The sequence below is a fragment of the Cicer arietinum genome, chromosome 3 (assembly GCF_000331145.2).
Source record: "Cicer arietinum cultivar CDC Frontier isolate Library 1 chromosome 3, Cicar.CDCFrontier_v2.0, whole genome shotgun sequence".
Lineage (NCBI taxonomy): Eukaryota > Viridiplantae > Streptophyta > Magnoliopsida > Fabales > Fabaceae > Cicer > Cicer arietinum.
In genome coordinates this window covers 76,338,490-76,363,921 of record NC_021162.2, presented here as the reverse complement: position 1 = coordinate 76,363,921, position 25,432 = coordinate 76,338,490, and the positions used below count along the sequence as shown (strand labels likewise).

The following is a 25,432-nucleotide window of genomic DNA, read 5'->3' as shown; positions in this document are numbered from 1 at the left end:
ACATTAAAAAACTCAATAAGAAAAAAACAAGACAAAGTTTATTATCACATAGCTGATTAACAATGAACAAGTCACAAAGAGTAATTAGAGTAATTACATTTTCGGTTACATCTCATCTAACGTAGACCTCCGTTAGAATCCTAAAACTGAGATTGAATATAAGTTTGATTTATGATTAAATTTGATTTCTTAGATTTTATAATTTTTCTTGATTTATGATTAAATTTATTTATAAGATTAATAATAAATCTTTTATATTAAATAATTATTCAATAACTACATTCTAACGAAATTCTAACCTCCTTTTCTTATTTCTATTCTTTACAATTGTCTATATTGTTTAGAAGAGATACATCCTTTATAAACACACATTTTCATACCATAATTAACCTAATCACCCTATTATTCACCTTCCCCCAAACTCAAGAGCTTTTTAGTTACAGACACAGCATCAATCCAATCCATCCCCACAATATTCTCATTCATCATAAGAAAGCAGAAACCATGAGAAAGAACAGAAGTAGGTTCAACAATAAACAGATGAAATCATTGGAATCTATAGATATGTTTGAGAAAGTGTGAATGGTGGAACTCAGCCAGAAAAGAAACCATAGTTGGCTGGACAACTTGGGTTGCAGCCACGTCAGGTTGGTATATGGTTTCAGAACAAAAGAGCTCGATAGAAGTCAAAGCAGGTTGAGGGAGACTACAACTTGCTCACAAGTTTGATGCTCTCAAGAAGGAGCACAAGGCTTTGCTAATACAGGTTCTTAAATTACACTAATTAACATTCATTTTTTTACTCATTTCATAATTCATACTAGTAGTAGTGATTAATTGTAGTAATGTCTACATTTCCATTTTTATAAAATAAAAGAGCTGCAGAAGTTGAATGATCAAATGCAAAAGCCAATAGAACAAAGTCATAGTTGTAGACAAAACAAATATTCAAATATGAGATGTTAAATCAATTGAGCCTAAATGAACGAAGAGCTAGTATGCATGGTGTTGGGTAGAGTAACAAATTTAATTTAATTGATACACAAAAGAAACAATGTTGTCTGTCTGAACTGAAGTGTATTAATTACCAAGTCATTAATTTATATTGGTAAAGACAGAAGAGAAAAGAAGGTTTCATTTACGAGTCGCCGGTGATTTGTTTGTTTTTGCTATAGTGCTGGAGAGCAAATGCAAAGACCAATATGAGCAATGGCAAGAGGAACTGCAATGTCTTTGCAACAAATCCTCCTCCTCCTCCTGATGATGATGATTGATCGCCAACAACAACATTGTTTGGTTGTGTAGATGGTGGCTGCTGAGTGTGGTTAACTTGGGTTGGAACAGAGGATGAGGTGTCAACATAACCAATAAAGTATTTGTGCATCATTTCTACTGCAGAATCACTGTGACCAACATCTTCAAAATCAACTGTAGCATCCTTCCCTGTTGATGAAATTAAAGATTCATCACCTCCTGGATGATCATCCAAAAAAGAGGTCACATCATAAACCTGCAACACAACAAAGATTCAATTGAACATACACGCCTGAAAATGTGGTTAAATCTGAAATCATGTTTTGATGAAAAAATAAATTGTGGTGATGCAATTGAACAAACACATAGCACGCATGAAGAGAGAGAGAGAGAGAGAGAGAGAAAGGAACCTTTCCATTGACAATAATCCAGCAATCTTGTTTGTTGTTGTGTTTGGCGATATCTTCAAAAGTAAAAGTTTTGGTGGAATTTGAAGCCATTGGTGTTTTGTTGTGTCTGTCACACGAGAGATTATTATTGTTGCATTCATGAAAGAACGAACGAAAAAAAAGAGAGAAAATGAGAGCGGTTAGCTTGGAACAAAAAGCGCACAACTTGATGCGAGATTGAAGACAAATTCTTACATGGAATTCAATGGACCAAATTTTCAACTTCGATTACTCCACTAATTACTAATTACTTGTATTTCGATATAATTTCTATACATCCAATCAAATCATGTTGTAACTTTTTGTGGAACTAACTTAATAAATATACCGATTTGATTAGATATACCTGTAAAATAAAATCTACATCAATCTGAAAGCTTAAAAAGTCATCTTACCAATCATTAAAGTATTTAATGATTTATGATCGAGTGTAAAAAAAATTAAATATATAGAAAAATAGTTTCTAAAATATCCCAAAAAAAAAAACTGTAAGATAAAATTACAAAATAATATATTAACAAGTCAAGTCATATTATTCAGAATTAGGTTTCATTTTCTATTCTTTTTCTCTCTGTACAAATATTAAATTATAAAATTATTTAAATAAAATAAATTATTTTATTAGATAAAGAAGAAAAAAATTGAAAATAAATGATTAATTGGAAGAAAATATGGATATATCAAAACTTGTTATATACCCTTTAAATAGATAAATAGATAGACGGTAAAACATTATAAATACATAAATATATATATATATATATATATATATATATATATATATATATATATATATAATTGTTATGTATAGACGGTGTAAATATATTCTATACTACCAATTCATCATTACAATTTGACCATTAATTTTTTTTACTTTTTAAGAAAAAAAATCATTTAATTTTTCTTATAATTTACTTTAAAGTTGCACATATAAATTATTGTGATGTGCTTGTTGAGAAGGTAAAAATTTTAAATTTAATAATACATGACAATTAAATTTATGTATGTATAGATAAAATATTTTTAATTGATAAATTTTATTTTCCTACTTTAGTTTATGTCCCCAGTTTTTTGTTTATATTTTTTCTTAATAACTTTTATCTTAGAATAAAAAAGATAAAGATTTAATTTAATTTTTAGATAAACAATTTGGAATTAAAATCATTTAAAACAATAAAATATTTTATATTTCCCTTCTTATTTATTCATATAGTTAATGTGTTTGTTATCAAACAATACAATTCTTTTCTTTTTTTAACTAAAAAAACAATACAATTCTTATTATATTAATGTTGTGGTAAATATTATGTCGATATTAATTATGAAACAAATTTTTTTTACACAGGCATTAAACTTATTGAAAAATTAATTGAATTTATTTTCTACAGTAATTATTATATGGACAAGGTTGGTTTACTCCAAAAAATATATTTTTGTTTATACTATATATAGTATGCACATGGTTGTTTGTCCTATTTTCTTGATAAAAAAAAATACAATTACTTGATTAGTAATGAAATATAAAATAATTTAAATGATAGTAAAATTGAAAAGAGAAAACTTTATACCAAAATATGGAGAGAAAAAAAATTAGCATGCAGCTCCACACTTATATTCCTATCTTATATATTATATAAACTATCTATTTTAGCATTTTATATTTTTTAAATATTTTTTTTCCATACTAAATTTAATTTGAGTTTTAAAAAACTTAAAAAAAAGTTTTTTAAAACAGGTGTTTCAAAAAATTTGAATTTTGTGTATTAGAATTTTCTTTTTAAATTTTTCGATAGAAAAATTTGTTGTAAAAAATTTAAATTGTGTAATTAATTTTTTTTCAAATTTTCATGAACACAAACAAATATCGAAAATCTATAAAATTTAACTTTTTTTCTAGAAAAAAATAAAATAATTTTTTTTATTAAAATATGAGGATAGGAATATAAATTTGGAAGTATACCGTAAAGTTTTACAAAACATGATATCATTTTATACATTATCTATATTAATAAAATTGATTTATTTAATTAAATAAAGAGGAATAAAATTCAAACAAATTTTTAAATTCTTTACTTCACTTTATAACACATTCGGAACAAAAAACTAAAAAATATTTTTATCTCATTTTCTTCAAACGTACTCACAAAAAAGTTGAGGGATCAATCTTTTTCATTTCTCTCATTTTCCTCCAAATCCGTCCTCTTCTTTCTCTCCAAAACATACAAACATAATCATTTTCTTATTTCCTATGTTCTGTTTTCTTTGGTTATATCCCATGCACGTACCCAAAAAAACCTTTGCTGCTTACCCAAGCATAGCCCATGTTTTGCTAAAGCATAAAGTCATAAATGAAAGGTCGATGCTAAAATCAACCTGGAATATTAATATGCTCAAAATGATAGGTCAGAACTAGAAGTTCAACTTCTTTAGTATTTGAGTATTATTACATCAAAGTTCAACAAAACACAATTTTTTTTATAAACGAACATATCCCCACATGATTGTAAAGGCTAATCTTCTAAGGTCCTGAGATTAATTTAAGGGGGTGACCTTTTTCAACTACATAACGTATGTCTTTCCGTATGTAACAATCAACGATATAACCTTAACCAAATAATTAAGAGACTCAAATATCTAACACTTGTGTCAGACTATATTGATAGAACTAAATTTTCAACCAGAAGAAATATATTTAAACATTATGGGAGTTACAGATTTATTGCAAAACAACAATGTCTTAAATAAACATAACAACTAAAAGGATTATCAACCATACAGAAATTATACCACCGTCTCTATCTCTCTCAATAAGAAAACTAAGAAGCATCTGGTTAAAGTCATGCATGCATGCGTCCATGCATTTATTTTCCACCAAAGGCAGTGCAGAATCTTCAACTTAACTCCACTAAAAAATGAAACACAAGAATTAGAATCGATACTCCATACCACTTTGATGATCATTCACCATCAACCTTTATTAAAACCATACGTTAAGCCAGAAATACAACGAACCATCTAGAATTAATTCAAACATCATCTTCGAATCAAGCTTTGTGGCCATGGACATCAACATATTCCTTCATATAGTAGCCTTCACCAAATGGCTTCTTTGAAAGAGAAAGACGAACGCCTGGATCATGGTGAGAGCAAGAAGTATGATACAATAGAGAGTTATTAACACACTGTACATTGCTGTTCATGTAAGCAGACATTGGAAACGAAGATTTTGTTCTCCCTTTGTTATTCTTATCTTTCTTGTTTGTTTTTCCTTCCTCAGCACTTGAAATATCTGACTCACCACCATTATCAACTTTGACACTAATTGACTTTTCCTTATTGTGAAGATGATTGGGTTGGTTTTTCTTTTGGGAATGAACTAGTTCCATATAAGCTCCTCTGTTTTCCCCTGCAATTGTTATCACTCTCATGCCAGAGTCCTCTGAATCTAAAACCTTTCTCTCCTTGGCGGTTTCTTTTCCTTTTACAGTAATGTGTTTTCCATGATGAGAATTGTTGTGATGATTTTGAGTCTCTCTGTGAAATTCACCATTGCCATTGTGCCACGGCTTAGGCATGTCGACATTTTTCTGAACTAGCACTGCTTTTGGCTCCGCCTCCATTGGTATCTTTGAATGTTCTTCTTCAGTTTTGAAGTGGGAAGGTGGGAGTGTGAGAGGAGAGGGTGGTGAAGAGGTGGATTTGGCCTTAGCTGAATGAATTGGGCTACGAATGGTTTGGTTAATTGTTTTCGGAGATTGAGTGGGAATCGGAACACGGGAATTAGTGGTAGTAGTTTTCTCCGGAGAAGAAGTACTTGATGGTTGTGTACGTGTTGCCTTTTGAATAGGAGAAGATGACATCGAAGATGAAGATGATGAAGAAGAAGAAGAAGAATTAGGAATTACTCTATGAGGTGGAGATGAATTAGCTGCATTTTCTGTTTTCTTTTCTTGAGTTGGAGGTTGACTTGGTTGAGTCTGATTATGAGGTGATGGTGGTGCTGAAGCAGTCCTAGATGTAGGTAGAATCAACGTTGGTCGTGGCTCTGGAGCTGGAGCTGGTGCAGGTGCAGGTGCAGGAGCAGGAGCAGGTGCGGGGCGAATGGAGGTTAAGCGGAACCATGGACGAACCGGGGGTGGGTTAGCCATGGTGTTTGCTTGTTGGGGAAATGTTGAAGCTTTTGAAGAGAAGTTGAGAAACAATTATGGAGGAGACTAAAATGAGCACACAAATATATGGCAGAGGATGTGTTTTATTTATAGAACTCTTTTTTCACCTGACATAGATAAAAGAAAAATGATGAAAAGGAAAACACAACTTGTCCCAGGTTGAAACATAAAGAAAAAGACCATGAGAGACATGACATAAAAACAAAAGAAATGGGGAAAGCATCGGATTCAATTGGCACTTCCAGCTGACACAAGCTCACAAAGTAAGATTGGTATCCAGTTGGAGTAATTTAAAGTTGAATTTTGTTTTGGAGCCAACGGTGTATGTAATTTCTACTGTCAACACTAAATTTACTTGCAAAACCTATCTTACCTTAATTACCTTTATTTTAATGTTTGTCTTTCTTCCTATTGACTTTGCTTGATGAGGCAGTGATGCTAATCTTCTGTTTTCATTTTCTTTTCCTCATTTTCGTTCTTTTCAAGATGCTCAATCCATTCATGGGCTTCCTTTCTTTAAGTTTAACGTACGTAAAAGAGGTCTCCATTGTGCAAACTATACTATTTTCAGCGATATAGAAGAAAAGAACATGTCCATAAATCACATGTGGGACCTTTATTTGAGACTAGTCCATATACGAACGGTTCAATTTGTTTATCTCCCACGTACAACAATACTTTTCCATCTTTATATTTCAACGATAAAACATGGTTTTAATTTGCTCTTGAGAAACTCCGCAAATATTATATTTGTGAAACTAATGAAAGCCACGGTTGGGACTAAAAGCTAAAGAACCAAGAATTTATTCACACACAATGGTTGCACATATACGCCTCCGCATTTGCAATAATACCAGTAGTAATTATTCTCAACCTTAACTATTCATAAGCTTAAAATGAGCCTAAATTAAATTAAAAAACCACATCATTTTTCATTTAACCAGATTTGGGGTACGCTTAGCTTTGTTTATTTCCCAGGGTCATAACTGATGTATAAAAGGATCTCATCATCTAACCTAATAGTTTAATTTATTATCGAAATAAATTTAACACAAATTTCAACGGTCTTTCTCATTATTATTTAAATTTATTTTAAGCTTTTAAATATTGTACCTAACTATAATAAGGTAGAGGGAGCGGAGAATTTAGATCCCCTGTACATGTTACACGCTGCACAAACAATGAGAATATTCTATATAGATTCTAGAGAGAGAAGATTTCATTCTCTAAATCTTCCGGTCTCTATAAGTGTTGCACCGTGCAACAACGGTGGAGGATCCATTTTCGCGGGACATTAGAACCTCTACAAAATTGTCGTCTGTCCTCTCTTAATCCATCTTTTCATTATCTCTCCACTTTTTCTTCATCTTCTCTCTCCATTTACCCTCATTTTGTATTTTTGTAAGGCCATGACCGACTCAACGTTATAAGTCCTAAAACTAAATTATTAGAGGAGATATTATTCAAAAGTTAATAAATAAATTATGAAAATTTTATTTAAGAACTATAGAAAATTTATTAAGCATAATTAATGGCATTTTCAAATCTATTTTCTTTATATTTTTTAAGAAATAAAATAAGACATTTCAACTATAATACTTCAACATAAAAAGTTAATATAAATTTTTTCAATTTTTAGTTGAAGAAAAAAGTATGTATACGTTGTACCACTCCAATAACTCATGTTACTAATATTTTCAATATTTGTTTCATGATTTTCAATTTATAAACAATGTGCTCACTTTTTGTTTCATAATTTTTTAATTTATAACTGATATTTATGTCGTCTATGTTATCATTCATAAGCCAATTTACTTGTATTAGATAGAGTATTAAATAATTTACAATAAAAACAAAATATTTTATATAAGATTTTATCTATTTTAATCTTAAGAATATTAAAATGTAAAGTCTTTTTATTAAATAAAAAAGATTGGAGGTTTTGTACCGAATAACAAAATTTTAAAAAGATTTGAGGTCTTTCCATTCAACAAAAAAATTTGTTTTTTTTTTAAGGAAGCTTGCTTCACTTGGTCGATTTGGCAAGGTATACAACCTCTACAAAGTTCTGGATACAACTTGGCTGCAAAGTTATTGCATTTACCTGTCATTGTCATGTATTGTCAACGTTCTTAAGACATTTAAAGATCAAAGGATACAATTGAGAGAGACAAGTAAAGAAGGAAAGATTGAAGATACTTCCAAGTTACATCAGATGAGATTGGTTATTTTTGTTCAACAGTACATACCAACAGATAAGACTTAAGACCGGGATGCTACAAGTTACATTAGATGAGGTTGGTTGGATCATTTTTGTTCAACAGTACATGCCAACAGATAAGACTTAAGACCGGGATGCTCCTAACCCAATTTATCACGGTTTCATCATTCCTAATTCCATAGTTAGTAAGGCGGCAAAGTTCTGTGTACTGCGTGATACAAGCATACAAAGTTATTGTATTTCCCTAACATCATTCAATCATTGAACTATTATATCAAATGGTGTATAAGCGTCTCACATCTTAAATTTCAAATTGCATTATTTCATTTTATTTACAAAATTAAAAAAATAAAATACCATTAACTCAAGAATTTCATGCATATCTATTATGTGTTTATATCTTTTGATTAATTGAGATCATTACACCAAGTATCAATCAAATAAAAAGATCAGATCTAATGATACAATTGATAGACAAGTAAAGAAAAGAGAGCGAAAATACTTCCAAGTTACATTAGACGAGGTTGGATCATTTTTGTTTAACATTTACTATTTAGTCAAATGTACATGACAACAGGCAAGCCGTAAGACCGGATGCTACTAACCCAAGTTATGAAGGCTGCATCTAACATTGTTTCCTAATTCCATAACTTATTCATCCCAATCCTCGTACATATATATATGATACACGCATGCATATTATTTCATGTGCATATCATTTCATTGTCCAGTTTCATTTTAGTTAGCTGAGTTTAACTTAACTTTATTTACTTCTAAAATACACCCTATCGTGTAGTTTTATGGGGACATCTTTCTCATATACAAGAGACACGGATAGAGGAGGACTGAACTTTCATTCACTATTTCTCAAACAACTCAATTCTTAAATATAACTGTTAGGAAAGTACCGTTCATAATTGTTTTTATCGATGGTTTTTAAAATAACAGTCAAAATGTCCAAAATATAACTGAACTGATTTAAGTAGCTTTCAATTTGAGTTACATTTGTAGTATATATCTCATAGAATAAAGTATTTGACTTTGCTTTATTTAATTTAATTTATGTAAACTTCCAACGTTAGCTATAAACAATTGCCTAACAAATGACAAGGTGCTAGCACTCAACGTTAACATTTTTTATAAACTACATTATACAAAAGAATGGTGTAATAATATGCTTGACTGACACACTTACAAGGATATAGGAAAATGCAGAACGCCAAATTTTGCAAAGATGCTAGAATGCCTACTAATTTGAATGTAAAATACCTGGGAACTTGCACATGCAAATCTTACATTCAAGGCCATTTTGTGAACTCAAACACTTTGAGTACAATATCCAGTCCAGTGGGAATCTGCCACACAAAGAGCAAAACATTCACCGTATTCAACGCAATGTGGAGATTTCTGGCTGTTTCACTCCCTTTCTGCATTGGTGGTACTAGGGCAGCTGCCAGTGCCCATAAGACGGTAATACCTGTAAGGAAAAATTACTCAAATGTTATTATTTTCTATATCACCTATACAATCCCCAACTTAAAAAGCTACAAATATTTCCAACTTTTGACAGATCAGTGTTGTTAAATAGCAGGTATAGCAGAATTAAAACAAATTGATACCGTTCTATGATATTCTATTTAGGACAAAATGTTACTCCCTCCATTACATTGATTATTGTTTTAAGAAATAGGTGGAATTAGATAATAAATAATTTAGGATATTATAGGTAAAAGACAAATAGTTTTGTCAAAAGTAACAAAATTTATTTGTTTTATTGGTAGAGTAAATAACATTAATACGACAACTAAAAAGAAACAGAGGGAGTATTAAATAAGAGCTATAGCATTGTTGCTAGGAGAATATGAACAAATTGCTATTTTCCACATTTCACAATTGACAATTTCACAATTGACAACAATGAGACCGATTGAAAATATTTCTTGTCTTTACCCTCTGTATTTTCCATTACATCAATTGCAAACTTAGTCTTTACCTGCTCCAGCAAATAGATGTGGACCGGGAAATAGCTTTCCTGTCCTAAGCCATGTGTTCACTCCTCCACCAACAGCCTCAAACACACCAAATCCTAGAAGTATGGATCCTGCATTGAAGTGTTTATCCCTATATGAACCTTTGATAAGCTCTTTCCTCTCCTGAATATCAGTAACCAAAAAATTAGGTGCTCATCAGCTCCACAAATTTACAAGAGAGTAATTATGTGTGCAAATACAAGTAAGTTTCATTTCAATTGTGCTAATTTTGGTTAAAGTGAAAACAGATAAGTGTTATATAGAGACATACAAAGTTGAAGCACAGACATACAATTGGACATCAGATATGACACTGACATAGACACGTACACAAACATGTGATCGACACTAGACACACTTTCAATCTGAAGCATTGGTGGTACATTTATCCTTGTGAATCAATTAATTCCTCTAATATTGACAATACTATGAATGAAGCATACAATAATGCAGAAGGAGTAGGTACCTCAGTAAGTTGCTGAATTTTGAGTTCGAGCGGAGATGGTGGTGAAGATTCAACTTGTTTACCATCTGGTGTAACTGGGACAGGTTTAATTTGTTTCTTGAGTTCATTAATCTCATTCTGAGTAGTTCTGACTCGACGCCATTGCCAACCTAAATAACCAGCATAAAGTGTATAGAAGAAGAAACCACCAAGAACAATTGGGTGAATGAGAGCAAATGTTCTTCCTTCCAATATCCCAAACTCTCCACCAACAGCAAGTGCGTGATTTGGTTCTAATAAGAATGGAAATGTGATTGCTGTGAGAGAAAGAGAGGTGTTTTTGAGAGTAGTGTTGATGATGTTTTGATCAAATAATTTTTGTGGAGTTTGGACATTCAATTTGGAAGATATGGATGGAAAGGGAAGAGGTTTTGAGCGTGGTTTGATGGTTGGAAGAATGGGAAGCTTTAGCAGACTGAGTGTGGAGGCCATACTCTGCAAGAGAGAGAGAGAGAGAGAGATTGAAGATCGTAATAAGTGATAAGGTTCCTTTTCTGTGCTTCACATTTTGCAGTTACAATAATCTTTCTCTGCTTTTCAACATGTTACATGTGGACTCTTTTATTCCCTCAAATGGCTAATTATTACGAATATCACTTTCTTCTTATCTTGACAAATACTGTTCTTCTCGCTATTCATAACAACAAACATATTTATAAAAATCACTTGTTAAAACATAATAAATTATCAATATTTTTCTTTTAAGGTACTCCTATGATTACTAGAAAAGAAGTGAATGATTTTTCTAATGGAGGAGTCCAAATCGTAAAGAAATTGATACTTAAAAAAATTAAAATATGATTTTCTTTTTTTTCATTTTATATATTTATACATTTAACTTAATATATATAAAATGATTAAATACGTGAATTATTTTGTCTGATTTTAAATATATAAAAATTAAATTATATCTTTAGTCCTTTAAATTATTTTAAAATTTTACTTTGATTCTTTAAATTTTATTTATTTTATTTTAATCTCTTAAATTATAAATTATATACAATTTAGTTTTTCAAATAATTTTTGTTTTATTTTACTCCAATAAGTTACAAACATCAAAGATTTTGGCTACTATAAAATTTCAACATTTAAAATCTTTATAAAATAAAAATATAAAGTTTAATATTTACCTAATTATTATACTAACAATTTTAATGTTTATTGTTGAGTGAATATATATTTTTAAATGAATTTTTTAAGCATATTTGCAGCAATATAATAAAAATCCTCCATAAAAAATGAGCTTAAAATTTAATTTATAAATTTATATTTTTGTTATTTTTATATTTAATAAATTTATATTTTTATCTCAAAATTGTGGATTATTTTATAAAGACTAAAAATTACATTTTTATTTTATAAATATTAAAATTTTATATAGACTAACAATATATTTAATCTTTTTTTTTATGAATTTAATATTTGTAATTTAGTTGTTTAAAATATAAAGAGATGAAAATGAAACTTATAATTTTTTAAATTTAAAAAAAAAAAAAAGAAAAAAAGAAAAGTAATCTATTTGCACTATTTATATCCGCACAAGACATAGTCTTCATGCGCCGTTTGTATCCTCTCCTCTCTTCTTCTTAACCCCTTTATTTTTATTTTATTTTTTGACAATTTATTAGCCCCTTTATGAAATTAGGGTTTTCCAATTTTCTTGGATTTTGCTCTTACCATCTGTTTAATTTTGCAATTTGTAAAGTTGTAGGCTTCACTATCTGGTCGATGAGGATATTTTCAATTCCCACTTGACTCGTTCCCTTGAAGCAATAGTAATATGTGTTGTTCTTTCAATTCATTTCCACAACCCTTTTTTTTATGGTTTTGGGAGAACGCGAGAGCAACTAAATCATAAATTTCTCTTGAAAGTTTATTTTTTTATTGATGGGTTTTCGTTTTTGAGTCAATTGAGTAAATGGGGTTTTGCTAGTTTTAACAGTGATGAGTCTACAGACCTGTAATGATTCGCGGATATGATCGCAGTTATTATTGAACATCTAAGGGACTGAGTGATCTAGTGATTCTACTAATCTTTTAATCATTTTTTCCTAATTGTTTTTATGTTTAAAAATCCTGGTTTTTGTTGATTTTTTTGGTTAAGTTTTGATTATAATGTTTTAAAGGGCTTCATATGTTAATATCATTCATGCTTTCACCTACTTTAATGTATTTAGCAATGTTCAATTGAAGCCTAGAATTGTGTTCCCCTCGCTATCCGATGCACCAAATTGATGATTCATTTGGACGTCGGGGAACAAAATTTTTCATGTTTGAATGATTTTCTGTTATCCTAATGTATTTAGCTCTGGTTCTTTATTTGAAAATATAGATATATGTTTGGACTTTAATTTGAAGAAAGCAGATCCATTATTTGCCTTTAGTGTTTTACTATTGTAGATAAAGATGACGCAAAATATATAATCCAACACTTGATCTGATTTTTTGATGCTAAATATATCTATATGCTCCTGATTCTACATCTTGTGCACTTTTGTTCAGTTTTTTGATCAATTGACATTTTTTGTTGTTGTTTATTGTTTGACTCTGTTAATGAAAATATATGGTTTTCGGTTAAATTGTTTGAGTTGAATTAAATTAAATGTTTTATTATTTTCTTATGTTGAAATAGTATGATAGCATATATGAAATGACTTTTATTGTTGGTCTCCCTTATAACTTCTCTATGCATGTCTTTACATCGTGTGATGATATTGGAATAAATCTTAGGACACCTTCCTACACAACTAATGTTGTGGATGAGATGAATTTTCCTCTCTGATGATGGATCAATTGTTTGCTTATTTTATCTTAGTATGCAGTTAAACCCTCATGGCACAATGCAGAATATACTAGTAATTTTCCATACACTCCACTTTTCTGTATCTTGTTATATCAAAGGGGTTTACTAGTAATTTGCCACACACTCTACTTTTCTGTTAACACTAATAAAGTCATATGATTTTCTATTATTACTAAATTGAATTGATTTTCAATGTATCTAAACAAAAGAAATTGTCGTTTTAGTGAAGCAAAAGTAAAAAGGTACATATTCAGTTTGTGTCATCTTAGTCATGTTGATGTGTATATTGAACTTATATGGTCACAAGACAGTACCAGTTGTGCATTGCCAAATTAGAACAAGAGCTTTGCCTTTGGAGAATGAAAACTTTTTTAGGTTATACAGCAGCAACACAACCATAATCAGACTTAAAACAGCTGCAACACAATAACTTTTGCCTTTAAACTGATTAAATATATTTAGAACTTGTCTTTTTTGTTTTTTATTTGATAAAGTTGTCAATATGTAATTGATATATATTTGGTTGTTGATATAAAATAATTTTATGTTGTATAATCCTAAATTTTTTCTTCTTTTTTATAAGATATAATAAATTGTATCATAATGAAATTATTACAATATTTTTTTATCAATTGAAAAAAGAAATATTAAATGATTTCATTTAATTTAATAAATAATTATGAATTTTAAAATCTGGAAAATAAAAATTTCATCCAAAATTAGGAAATTTTCTTTAGGAAAAATCAGTAATTTTTCTAAAATACTATTACTCTCCCTTTTAAAAAAATATCAATTTACAATTCTTCTTCTGTAATTGAAGTAATCAAAATTGCTATAAATTTTCAATTTAAACATGTTCCGGAAGAAATTTGAACCAAATCTATATATTATCATTAGCAATGAAAAACATTTATATATTATTTCAATATCTGCGGTTTAATCAATCAATCAATTTGATTAGATAGAGATAAATGCAAATTTATTTATAAATTTTTTGCATTTTCTTTAATTCAAATTTTTTTCTACGTTAAACTAGACACTATTAACATAGGCACCAGACCTTCGCGCAAAAATGGAAAATCATTGTTACAAGGGAATTTTATATAATTTATACAAATAATTTTTTGTTAATGTAAATTAGTTTTTTATTTATTTGAATTAATTTTTAGTCCTTATTGATGTTGACATATTTCAAAAGTGAAGAGACAAATACTTGGTCTTTAAGTGTGACCTAAAAGTAAAATTTATAAATTTTTGAAAAACTATAAAATATATACTATTAATATATTTTTTTCATTTAGTATTTACGTTTTTATTTGTCTATGTATGATAATAATAATTATTTAAAAATCTTTGGCCCTAATCCACAGTCAGGCGTATACCCTTGTTCTCTGCCAATAAGGAAGTAATAAGTTACCTTTGTCCATGAACTTTGGTATTTTTTGGTTTTTGTAAAATTTGTCTGTAAAAAAACAAAGAATTGAGCTGTGTAATATGTAAGTAATATTTAGTTTAGTCTTTTTGTAGTTCACATTTGAGGGGTCAAAATCAAATATTTTATATATTAGTTAGACTACTCTAGCGTTTAGAGGTATTGTTATGAGCATCTAATATAATCACGTGATATCTATCCAAAAGACATTGTTATGAATAAATCTTGCTGGTTTTGCTTTATGATATTTTGGGGTTTATCACTTTTATTTAATCTGTACAACTCATGACCGATCGAACACATGGACAATTATAAAATGAATTTTTTAAATTTTAATTTGACATTGATTTAATATGTAGAATTATATGTAATGTTTTTTTTTAATTGATTTAATATTATTGAGACACAATAATATTTATATGTTTTAATTTTAAAATTATCAAAATCTGTGATACTTTTATTAAGTAAAATTATTTTTTGAACTATTTTAATTAAATACAAATTTTATTTTTTATAGACTTAAAACGGTTACTGGCTCTATCATCGGTCAACTCTTACCTAATTATGTATTTATTTATTTATTTTGAACATAGAAAATAAATGATCGAAGAATTTTGAAGGGACGAGCAACCTTCACAGAAGATAGAAAACATGGGAGAATTCAACACCAGAGCAACATGCACTAGAAGACATGAATTATGATGTTGCCAAAAATAGCTTCATAGAGCAGCAGTACACTTTGATGGTGTTGGTCTTGGAATATACTATAACGGATGAAAATAATTTATATTATTGAATTTTAAAAGTGAGAACTGAGTCTAAGTGTAAGTTTACCTTTTCACTAATATTGTTGAACTACTCTGACTGAAAAGATAGGAAAATCATTGGTCTTGTAAACAAACATTAGGAACTCCCTGTGTTTTCTTCTGAAGATTTTTTGATGAAATGTATGGTATAGTTGACAACAATTGCTAAACTACTTGGGAAAAATCAACATAGAAAATGCAATGTATCCGTGCAGCAAGGCCGAAACTGTAAGCCCTTCATGCAGTTTTCAAATAGTTTAGATATTAATGGTCAAATTGGAGATTTTAAGTAAATTCATTTTATATAGATAAACTTAAATAGTAAATTTATACGAATTTATCTCATATTAAAATATAATTAAGAATAATATATATATGACATATATTTATATGTTATCATAAATACATAGTTTTAACTTAATTATAGAGAAAATATTAAATCACCATAACTAAAATATTATATTTATAAACTTGTGTTAAATTATACATTATAAAAGGCTTCAGCTATGTTGTTTTTAAATAAATTAATAAAACTAATATAAACAAATATAAAATAAATAAAAAGCCATAAAAAAAGCATATATGTCCAATACATTTGTCACACACTCTTTTATTAGTTGAAATTCACAGTCTCCTCAAATTTAAATAAAATGCACATAATTTAGTAAAACTCACATGAATTTTTAAATATAAAAAATAATGTGTTGGAATGTGTATAATAAAGAGTATCTTGTTAACATTCTTTAAAAATATTTTATGAATAAACTTCATAATGTAAGTTGCATTTATCACATCTTAAAATTTGACTTTTTAAGGCTCATAAATACCACTTTTTTTTAGATAACAAAAAAACATATCATCCCATACAGCAATAAATTTAATAGATATCATCTCGTTTACAGTGCAAATTCATTTAGTGTTGTCAAGGCATCGACCCATTTAGGACTAGAGCTATTAAACTAATATATATCATCACGTATAATACAAAACTTCTAAAATTATGCCCATTATAAATAAATAGTTTATATTTAAAATGCATTTATCTTCAGGTCATTTAGTTGTAAATGAGACATCTTATCTCTCACAAGAATTAAGAGTTATACTTTTAATTAAAAGTTATTAGCCTCGTATTGAAGGTTATAGAATGAATGATTAAAGAAATGAGAATATGTGTGTCGAATGGACTAATATTACATCTGGTGACTTTTAATTCTATTCATTTTATAAGTGAAAAAACAAGTAACCCATTAATGGAATTGATCATATGAAGCAGAACTAACATATTCTCCCGCCCCTTCCAATTTGCCTTTCTCTATGGAACGGTGGGTATGTTGGAAACAATTTAAACAAATTATCTGCATAAATACCAACAAACATGAGAAACATATCTGCAATAGCTCCGTCAGAACATCACCAATACGCTTGGCCGCTACGATATGCACAAAAACCGGAGGAGCTAAAAAAAGTAAAGCCTTTAATGCTAAAGATCAGGAGTAGGATCATTCTATAGATTTTTTCGCCCTAATTGCCCAGTTAACTGATCAGCAGCTGCCATAGCACAAGAGGCCGGACCAATGGAACCTTCGTATCTGTGAAACTAAATATAAGTCTACAGTGAAAGATGAAATAGAGATTAAAGTGCATTTGTAGTTTTGCAGTCCATAATAAACATGCTGAATTAAAATTGTATACTTACATAGCAACCAAAATATATGCTGCTGTCTGCATAACAATTGCACCTTCCCCAGCAGGCTTTGATGTGTTTATGCACCTTGCACCAAACCAGTTCTCATGAATTGACGTCACCAAGTCTGCCATTGAAATTTTGTATGAGAAAGAACTACAATGTACCATATCACTGGACAGAGTTACACACAATGCACACAAAGTGTGGGAAGTAGGAATCGTATGCATTTACATATACTTCTTAACAGAAACCGTATAAACACAATTGACCATAAAAATTCTTAAGCAGTTCACTGAAAGTAGAATACCAAAGAGAAGTTAATCATCTTACTACAACATTTCATACAGCTACAAATTTATTTAGTTCTTCTTCATCATGAATTCCATAAAGCTACCATGACGACATAGAATTTAATTTTCAACAATGAAATTGGCTTCATCTAATATTATTTTTAACTTCAATCTGAATGTTGATTGTGCACCGTGTGTTCCATAATCACATGAACTTGCATTACAAGATGCATCAGTTAGCAGTGCACTGCCACACGTGATTATTCCAATTTAATTAGTTCTTTTTTTAACTCCCCTAAACTAACATTTAAACTTTTATCAGATGACAACGTGCAATCCACAATTGCCTATATAAAACACAGTTCATTATCCCTCGCAGGTGGTCCAATGCACAATCAATACAAACATCAAGGTCGCATACACTCCACTAGTTAACCCTAGCCCAACTCTCCAATACTCCTGATTCATAAACACCTATACATGAGGTAGAATCCTTAAAATAGCACATTCTTCAATATTGAGCAAATGTCTTTACAGATAAGGACATACAAAAAGAACCAAAAAACATAATACCACAGTACCCCAAACTAAACACTGAGTAATTGTTTATGCAGACTAAATGCAGCTAAGTCCAAGCTTACACTGATTAGACCCAATTTCGAAGCTCTCTGTCTGGAGTTTATTGTGTCTGATAAAGTCCATAAAATGTCTCAATTCAATGACATCGACTTTTATTCCTTCTTGTTCGGCACTGCCAGCATTCAAAAGTCCAATTTGGTAAATTCAACATTTTGAAAAATAAAAGAAAAATGCCAATATGCAATATAGGTGCTTCAACAAAGGCAAACAAAAAATTAATAGAAGTAGAGCATAATTTTTCAAAAATAATAAAAAGAAGTCTTCATTTAGCTACTGATAACATTACAGAATAAAATACACCTTTTCTCAGTTTACATTAAGAGAAAAAAAAATACAATTTGACAGTTGATACAGCAGAAAAAATAGCTTCTGCGTAAAAGCATCACTAAAAAATATTGGGAGACTAATAGGGAGGAGATCACATTTGATCCTAAGAAATGAAATGTAATATAAAGTATTGATGTAGAAAACAGTCAAGCCTATTTCAAACAATAATAGTATTTATCGTCTATGTAGCACAAACACTTCAAATTGAAAGCGCATCCGAGCCTCTGACGTGCTAGTATCCAACACTTACACGACACTAATGCTTACAGTTACATTACATACAATTACTTCTATTTTATCTAATTTTACCAGTGTCGCTCCTGATATCGTGTCCGGTGCGTCAATGTCAAAGCCTCTTGTTTCTCGTTTACTTATTTTAAGTTACAAAAACAATTTTTCAAGGGATACCCTTAGAGCATAATCAGAAACTCTAATACTCCTTCCACAAACACTAAATTAGTGCAGGTATCAATGAAAATTTTATCATCATAAAATCTCAGGTCAGATTGATTGATGAAGAACTAGTATAAGTTGCATATCACAAAACATTCAGCAAAATTGAAAGAAAAAAACTTCAATTATACAGAGTCTAGGAAATACTTGTGTTGTTTATCTATCTTAATCTATATCCTTCTTTATAAATATATAAAACACCAAATAACAATAATAATATAAAGATGAATCATAAATTTGTTCTTACATGGTAGATAACAAGCGAGATGGTCCAGTTGGGTCATAATTGATCAGCAAAGCAGCTTTTAAAGGATGACCTAGAATATGAGGATCAGAAAGAAAAAAATTGTCGTCAATCTATAAAATGAATTAAATAAATTTGAAAAAAAATAGTGATATTAATAAAAGCTTAAGACATTTATGTATATCTGCGTGATTAAGAATCAAATGTTGCTCACCAGAACCAATGTTGGTAGAAGCCCACTTATCCCATGTTTTATGAACATAAGCCCAATCCATTGCACCTAATTAGAAACTAAAAGAGATGCATTTCAAATAAACCTAATAGAGATGAAATCGAAAAAACAAAGTGTTCACAACTATCTGATTGCTATTGAATTCTACAAAGTCAACAGAAGAGAGGGAGTTGAGTTGAAAAATAGGAATACCTGGGTTGAGTTTTCCGGGGAGTTGACTTCACTGCGATTTTCTTATACAAACGTAAAGCGACTGCATTTTGGTTTTTGTTTTTTTTATCGAGGTGTTCAGTTTTGTTGGTTTAGGGTTTTCATTTTTTTTTTTTTGTTATCTATATATTGTTAAAAAAACACAAGAATGAATAATTTAGAATACTTGATTGTATCTCTTGCGACATCAACTTGCTTGCTTTTATTATGTCTATAGAAGCATTTTTAATAAATTCCATCAAAATGGGATAGGAATTATTTTTTTTTTTTTTAATACATTTATTTTCCTACACTTAAACTCAAATTGGTTCAGTTATTCACCCGCTCATATGAAGTACTCATTTGTTCCTTAACAAAAAGTACTTCCTCAATTCATGTATGAAGTGTTCCAGGAAATTAAAAGTATTCTGTGTTTTGACTTCATCACCTTAAATTTTATTCTATTCTTAATAATCTAGTAGTACAAAATTTATTTTAAAGGTGAATAAAATTCTATTAAGAATTATTTCAATCATGGTTTAAACTTAAGTTCTCTCAAATAATCTGTATAGAAGTGAAGAAAAAGTAATAACTTATAATTAGGAAGGTAGTATTTGTAGTTTTTCAAGTTTTATTTTTCCTTTTTACTTTAAATTTAAAGTTACATTTTACTATCAATTACTATACCTTTATCTCTCATTAATTATCTTTCACATTTTTCACAAATTAATTATTAAATGGTTGAAAAATTTGAAGATGAATTTATGGTGATATATTCATTCTCAAAATAACTTATTTATTTCCAACATGAATTTAATGACAGATGGTGTGAAAAATAAAGGAAAATATTTTTGTTGAAAAGTTTCATTTCTTTTAAGACTTTAACAAGAGATACTTTAAATTTGATTAAGAGACAATAACGTAATAGGAATAATTTTACCAAATAAGTTTATCTCTATTTTGTGGATTCCAAGTCAAGATTTGAGATCTTATAATATATAATTAGTGTTGACTATTTTCATCCACTAATTAATCATATGTTATTAAAAGAATGTAATTTCCCTCATAAATATCATGAACAGTTATCTTTGATACATAAGTTGTTTAATTTAATTATTTATCTATATGTGTTTATTATAACGATTGTATTAAATCAATACTTTATAAATATAATGTTTTTTTCTAAGCAAACTTCTGAATACCAATATGTAATATGAGTGCGTTGGACTATCTCATTTGCATCTTATAAATGATTAAAATAATTTAGGCTAAATACACACGTGGTCCCTTAACTTAATTTCAGTTAACGTTTTAGTCATTTTTTTTTTCTTCTTAATTTAGTTATTTATTTTAATTTTAAAATAGATCTCACACAAGGGGGACAACCTATAAGAACTTCAATTAGTAAGAGAATTTAGAAATTGATTATATAAGAGAATTTAGAAAAGGTATTAAATTGAAGGTTGTTAGTGGAGTACTTTCCACATAGGGAATAAGTATAAGCATGATAGAGTGATATTGATGAGTGTTAATTAATGTGAGGATGAATTTTCATTATTTGGTTATGAAACCTCAAATTTTTATATATACCGTTGAGGTGCATTGCAGCGGAAGACCGTGACGGTCTTCTTCGAAATAAGCTTTAAATATTATGATAGTTAATTTTACTTTCACCTACTTTAAAAGTAAATAATAAATCTATGATCGGAGGGAGTCTTATATATGCTGTTGATGTGTAGCCAACTTTCACCACTCATTGCCAAGACTTAAGAAGTGTCGTCATTCAAAGTTGTTTAATTAATTAAATGACCCGACAACTTGATATTGCCAAGTAACAAACTAATATCATTTAACACTATAACAACTTGCACATCACAGAAATAACTGATATAATAAGAAGAGAATGTGCATAGGCACAATTCTTTCAGCTAAGGCCAACCAGATATTGAAATTTGAACGATGGCATGAAAGGTTAATCACAAGTAGCTGTTTTGAAAATAATAACAATACATATCTAGACTGTTAGCTGTAAAAATGAAGGAAATATCAACTGTAGTTTACATAACTTCCTATTATTACAAAAAACACAAGCTCCTGTTTGGAGCAACATCCCACTCTTCAAGGCCTTTTAAAAATGATCGGACCGCAAGCATGTGTCATGAAAGATGCCATTATGATGACCCCAACAACCATCAAACCTAACCAGTTACAATTACAAAAATAAAATGTTTAAGTGTAACTTCAAAAATTTGACAGCGGATACAACAGAAAAAATAGCTTCTTCATAAAAGCATCACTAAAGAGATACTGGGATACTAATAGAGAAGAGATCACATTTGATTCTAAGAAATCAAATGTAATATAGAGTATTGATGTAGAAATCAGTCAAGCCTATTTCAAACAATAATAGTATTTATCGTCTATGTAGCACAGACACTTCAAGTTGAAAGTGCGTAGACACTTCAAGTTGAAAGTGCGTCCTAGCCTCTGACGTGTCACTATCTAACACTTACACGACACTAACGCTTACGGTTACATTATATACATTTACTTCTATTTTATCTAATTTTACCAATGTCTATATGTCGCTGTCGCTGTCGATATCATGTCCAGTGGGTCAATATCAAAGCTTCATAGTTTCTTGTTTGCTTATTTTAAGTTACAAAAACAGTTTTTCCAAGGATACCCTTAGAGCATAATCAGAAACTCTAATACTCCTTCCACAAAAACTACATTAGTGCTGGTATCAGTGAAAATTTTATCATCATGAAATCTCAGGTCAAATTGATTGATGAAGAACTAGTAGAAGTTGCATATGACAAAACATTCAGCAAAATTGAAAGATAAAAGCGTCAATTATACAGACTCTAGAAAATACTTACCTTGTTTATCTATATCTAACTTTATAAATATATAAAAGACCAAATAACAATAATAATATAAAGATGGATCATAAATTTGTTCTTAGTAGATAATGATAGTTGAAGTACAAACTTGATAGATTTAAAATAATTTAAATACCATTTATATAGATCACAAAACAAATTGAAGAAATATATACGTAATATCTTAAAATAATATATATATATATATAGAATAAATATATATTAATATTAACGAAGGAGAACATTTAAATATGTATACACTTTAAATATAAAATGTTTTTTTTATTTTATCAGTCAATCTTAGTCGTCAAATTATTATAAACATTTGAATTGTCAAATCATTAAGACTTAACGTATACTTCAAAAAAAAAAATTCAAAATACTCTCAACTATAAATCATTGTTCAACTAACAAATGTTGATTTATGTTTCACCGACATATCTCGGGTTTGAGATAAGTGTGACAATTTACATATAACAAAGGTTGATAGATTATAGTCACTGCTCAAAGTTTCTGGATCTGACCAAATCGTCCATTTTGGTTTCACTATAACGATTGAGGCCGAGTATTTATTCCAATCAATGAAAGCAATAAATGATAGGGAGCAATGTTCAACATCAAACCAGCTGGGTTGTTGTTGTTGTAATTAAGACTCTCTTTAGCAACTTCAAACTACAACAGCTAAGTTATACTGTATAAATTTATACAATGACATCACACTCAAGATTAGAAGAAAAAAAAAACTAGTATTATTAAATTTCAAATTTTCATATTAAAGCAATTTGAACTCAATTTAAATTTGTACCAAAAGATTTTTGTTGAAACAAGATCTTTGAACTTTCTTAAAAAGACAAAAACAATAAGCCAAATTCTTTGGTGTAATTCAATAAAACTGAATCAGAATAACAAAGTGGTCTTCAATTCTGAGCATGGAACAAGGATGAGATGAAATTAATCTCCATTATTACCGCATTATCCCCATTTATACATACAACGGTGAACCAATGTAATTTTGTAAAAATTATAGAGTGTAGTTTTTTAAATTCATATTGACTTGCCATGATTTTACTAATTCCACGGCCAAACCAAATACAAGCTAAGCACATTTAAAAAAAAATTACATATGTACTTTTCACACTTGTCTCTGTATCTTTACTTAGATGTTTATAATAATAATCAACAAGAACATGAAGGTAATTTCTTGAATTCAGTAATTTCTAATTCAGGAGGTGAGATTATATCAATTTCCAATCCTTTATGAATAATAGCATTGGCCTTCCCATTATTACAGTCCAACGACCTTTTTGAAACAACCTTATTAATCTCTTCAAGCAATTTAAAAAATGCAGAGTTGACATTTTCACCAGTAAAAGCTGAAGTCTCAGAGAAAAAGAGGCCTTGATCCTCTGCAAACTCGACAGCATATTCGGTGTGTACCACTCTTTGATCCACAAGATCACCTTTGTTACCAATTAGCATAATCACAATGGAAGTGTCAGCGTGTGATCGAAGTTCTTCAACCCATCTAGCTACATGATCGAACGTTTGTCTTTTAGTTATGTCGTACACTAGCATTGCCCCTAATGCTCCTCTGTAGTATGCACTTGTCACTGCTCTGTACCTATATCAAATATACATACATAATGAGGATATGTATGTATCTATGTATGTATGAAAGATGAAATATTGAAAGGAAGAAGAAGAAGAAGAACCTTTCTTGGCCAGCAGTATCCCAGATCTGTGCTTTGATGAGTTTACCATTTATTGTGACAGTTTTAGTTTGAAATTCAACTCCAATGGTTGATTTTGAGTCAAAGCAGAACTCATTCTTTGCAAACCTTGACAGTATTTGAGTCTTTCCTACTGCTGAGTCTCCTATCACCACAACCTTAAACACATAATCTATTTTCTCTTCTACCCTTTCAACTTCCACCCCATTCATTTCCTGATTCATTTTCTTCCCAAGGTTGGAATGAAATGAAGGGAAACATGAACTGCACAATAACCAACAAGTGTTGAATTTCCAGTGGCAATACAATTGTCCCGCTTTAAAAACACTCTCTTTCTAACATTTAATATAAATATAAAATGTTAGAAATAAAATAACATTCTTTAACGGAGAAATAATAAGTAGGGTAGCACAAGTTGAGGGATTTTACTTTTTACTGTTTGCACCGACAAAGATGTACCACCCTCCGTAATAATCATCACTTCTTGATGGTCAAATAAACAAATCAAAATTAAAGAAGCAATTTATTAGCAATCGCTATTACATTCCAACGACCTTCTTGAAAGCTGAGTTCATTTGGAGAAAAATATAAAACATTCAAAGATAAATATGTAAGGCATATCCAATCACAGTTAAAAAATGAAAGCATAGAGTGGAAAGATTTCTACTTATTTTGAGAAGATAATACAATGTGCAATTATAAGCTATTTTGTTGTGTAGATATCTTCCATACTTATGAGGATGTTTAGAGAATTTTTGGTATAGTTTCTTATCATGCAGGTGACGTTAAGGAATGTTTGGAGAATTTTTAGTGCAGTGCAGTTAAACATAAATTACAATTTTTTTTTAAACTTAAGTACTGTGCAATGGTTGTATTCAGATAGTATCAGTTCGTAAAATTTTGTATCGTAGATGAATTATGTGTTAATATTTCAATTTAAAATTTGTCAGAACAACTGTATTAATGTTCAATTTTAGCTATAATTACATTAGCATGCATGTGCACACATCGGAGATATATACCGTTAGGTATATAAGATAAATGACAATTTCTAAAAACATTTTATACACCAAAAATATTAATAAAG

General features: G+C 29.5%; 5 protein-coding genes and 3 non-coding genes across 11 annotated transcripts; 3 read left to right on the top strand and 5 right to left on the bottom strand.

The window, feature by feature from the left end:
• Window positions 1–1,064: 1,064 nt before the first annotated feature.
• On the bottom strand, window positions 1,065–2,054 carry LOC101491962 (cytochrome b5-like). The gene is made up of 3 exons (XM_027332496.2): window positions 1,899–2,054; window positions 1,665–1,770; window positions 1,065–1,510 (listed from the first exon to the last, which is right to left on the bottom strand). Exons 2-3 carry the CDS (start codon window positions 1,752–1,754, stop codon window positions 1,139–1,141), a joined length of 462 nt encoding a protein of 153 aa, XP_027188297.1. The 5' UTR covers window positions 1,755–1,770; window positions 1,899–2,054; the 3' UTR covers window positions 1,065–1,138.
• Window positions 2,055–4,363: 2,309 nt separating this feature from the next.
• LOC101491651 (uncharacterized) lies at window positions 4,364–6,230 on the bottom strand. Its single transcript, XM_004494792.4, has one exon. It carries the CDS (start codon window positions 5,849–5,851, stop codon window positions 4,748–4,750), a length of 1,104 nt encoding a protein of 367 aa, XP_004494849.1. The 5' UTR covers window positions 5,852–6,230; the 3' UTR covers window positions 4,364–4,747.
• Window positions 6,231–7,944: 1,714 nt separating this feature from the next.
• LOC101491121 (uncharacterized) lies at window positions 7,945–11,201 on the bottom strand. 3 transcript variants are annotated; one of them, XM_073366708.1, is made up of 4 exons: window positions 10,590–11,201; window positions 10,087–10,246; window positions 9,363–9,570; window positions 7,945–7,976 (listed from the first exon to the last, which is right to left on the bottom strand). In XM_073366708.1, exons 1-3 carry the CDS (start codon window positions 11,058–11,060, stop codon window positions 9,392–9,394), a joined length of 810 nt encoding a protein of 269 aa, XP_073222809.1. In that variant the 5' UTR covers window positions 11,061–11,201; the 3' UTR covers window positions 7,945–7,976; window positions 9,363–9,391. The 3 variants fall into 3 exon arrangements, with proteins under 3 accessions (XP_073222809.1, XP_004494847.1, XP_004494848.1); XM_004494790.4 differs by lacking the exon at window positions 7,945–7,976 and adding an exon at window positions 8,048–8,301; XM_004494791.4 differs by lacking the exon at window positions 7,945–7,976 and adding an exon at window positions 8,048–8,301 and having other exon boundaries at window positions 9,390–9,570.
• Window positions 11,202–12,562: 1,361 nt separating this feature from the next.
• LOC113785918 (small nucleolar RNA SNORD25) lies at window positions 12,563–12,646 on the top strand. The gene has a single exon (XR_003472099.1). It is a non-coding gene; the product is annotated as a small nucleolar RNA SNORD25 (small nucleolar RNA).
• Window positions 12,647–12,752: 106 nt separating this feature from the next.
• On the top strand, window positions 12,753–12,894 carry LOC113785991 (small nucleolar RNA snoR136). The gene has a single exon (XR_003472171.1). It is a non-coding gene; the product is annotated as a small nucleolar RNA snoR136 (small nucleolar RNA).
• A 131-nt stretch (window positions 12,895–13,025) lies between these two features.
• LOC113785971 (small nucleolar RNA snoR31) lies at window positions 13,026–13,109 on the top strand. Its single transcript, XR_003472154.1, has one exon. It is a non-coding gene; the product is annotated as a small nucleolar RNA snoR31 (small nucleolar RNA).
• Window positions 13,110–16,799: 3,690 nt separating this feature from the next.
• On the bottom strand, window positions 16,800–19,871 carry LOC101490580 (uncharacterized). 2 transcript variants are annotated; one of them, XM_004494788.4, is made up of 6 exons: window positions 19,734–19,871; window positions 19,524–19,600; window positions 19,313–19,382; window positions 18,288–18,397; window positions 17,366–17,480; window positions 16,800–17,258 (listed from the first exon to the last, which is right to left on the bottom strand). In XM_004494788.4, exons 2-6 carry the CDS (start codon window positions 19,582–19,584, stop codon window positions 17,174–17,176), a joined length of 441 nt encoding a protein of 146 aa, XP_004494845.1. In that variant the 5' UTR covers window positions 19,585–19,600; window positions 19,734–19,871; the 3' UTR covers window positions 16,800–17,173. The 2 variants fall into 2 exon arrangements, with proteins under 2 accessions (XP_004494845.1, XP_004494846.1); XM_004494789.4 differs by having other exon boundaries at window positions 19,524–19,589; window positions 19,734–19,869.
• Window positions 19,872–23,556: 3,685 nt separating this feature from the next.
• On the bottom strand, window positions 23,557–24,693 carry LOC101490262 (ras-related protein RABA3). The gene is made up of 2 exons (XM_004494787.4): window positions 24,328–24,693; window positions 23,557–24,236 (listed from the first exon to the last, which is right to left on the bottom strand). Exons 1-2 carry the CDS (start codon window positions 24,567–24,569, stop codon window positions 23,792–23,794), a joined length of 687 nt encoding a protein of 228 aa, XP_004494844.1. The 5' UTR covers window positions 24,570–24,693; the 3' UTR covers window positions 23,557–23,791.
• Window positions 24,694–25,432: the final 739 nt, after the last annotated feature.

Coding starts and splice junctions, on each gene's coding strand:
- LOC101490262 (XM_004494787.4), bottom strand. CDS start 24,569: ATGAATCAGGAAATGAATGGGGTGGAAGTTGAAAGGGTAGAAGAGAAA. Junction 24,237..24,327: donor GATACTGCTGGCCAAGAAAG/GTTCTTCTTCTT, acceptor TATTTGATATAG/GTACAGAGCAGTGACAAGTG.
- LOC101491651 (XM_004494792.4), bottom strand. CDS start 5,851: ATGGCTAACCCACCCCCGGTTCGTCCATGGTTCCGCTTAACCTCCATT.
- LOC101491962 (XM_027332496.2), bottom strand. CDS start 1,754: ATGGCTTCAAATTCCACCAAAACTTTTACTTTTGAAGATATCGCCAAA. Junction 1,511..1,664: donor GGATTATTGTCAATGGAAAG/GTTCCTTTCTCT, acceptor GTTGTGTTGCAG/GTTTATGATGTGACCTCTTT.
- LOC101491121 (XM_073366708.1), bottom strand. CDS start 11,060: ATGGCCTCCACACTCAGTCTGCTAAAGCTTCCCATTCTTCCAACCATC. Junction 10,247..10,589: donor AAATTCAGCAACTTACTGAG/GTACCTACTCCT, acceptor ACTGATATTCAG/GAGAGGAAAGAGCTTATCAA. Junction 9,571..10,086: donor ACATCTATTTGCTGGAGCAG/GTAAAGACTAAG, acceptor TTTTCCTTACAG/GTATTACCGTCTTATGGGCA.
- LOC101490580 (XM_004494788.4), bottom strand. CDS start 19,584: ATGGATTGGGCTTATGTTCATAAAACATGGGATAAGTGGGCTTCTACC. Junction 17,481..18,287: donor CGAAATTGGGTCTAATCAGT/GTAAGCTTGGAC, acceptor TTTCAATGGCAG/ACTTGGTGACGTCAATTCAT. Junction 17,259..17,365: donor GCATATATTTTGGTTGCTAT/GTAAGTATACAA, acceptor TTAGTTTCACAG/ATACGAAGGTTCCATTGGTC.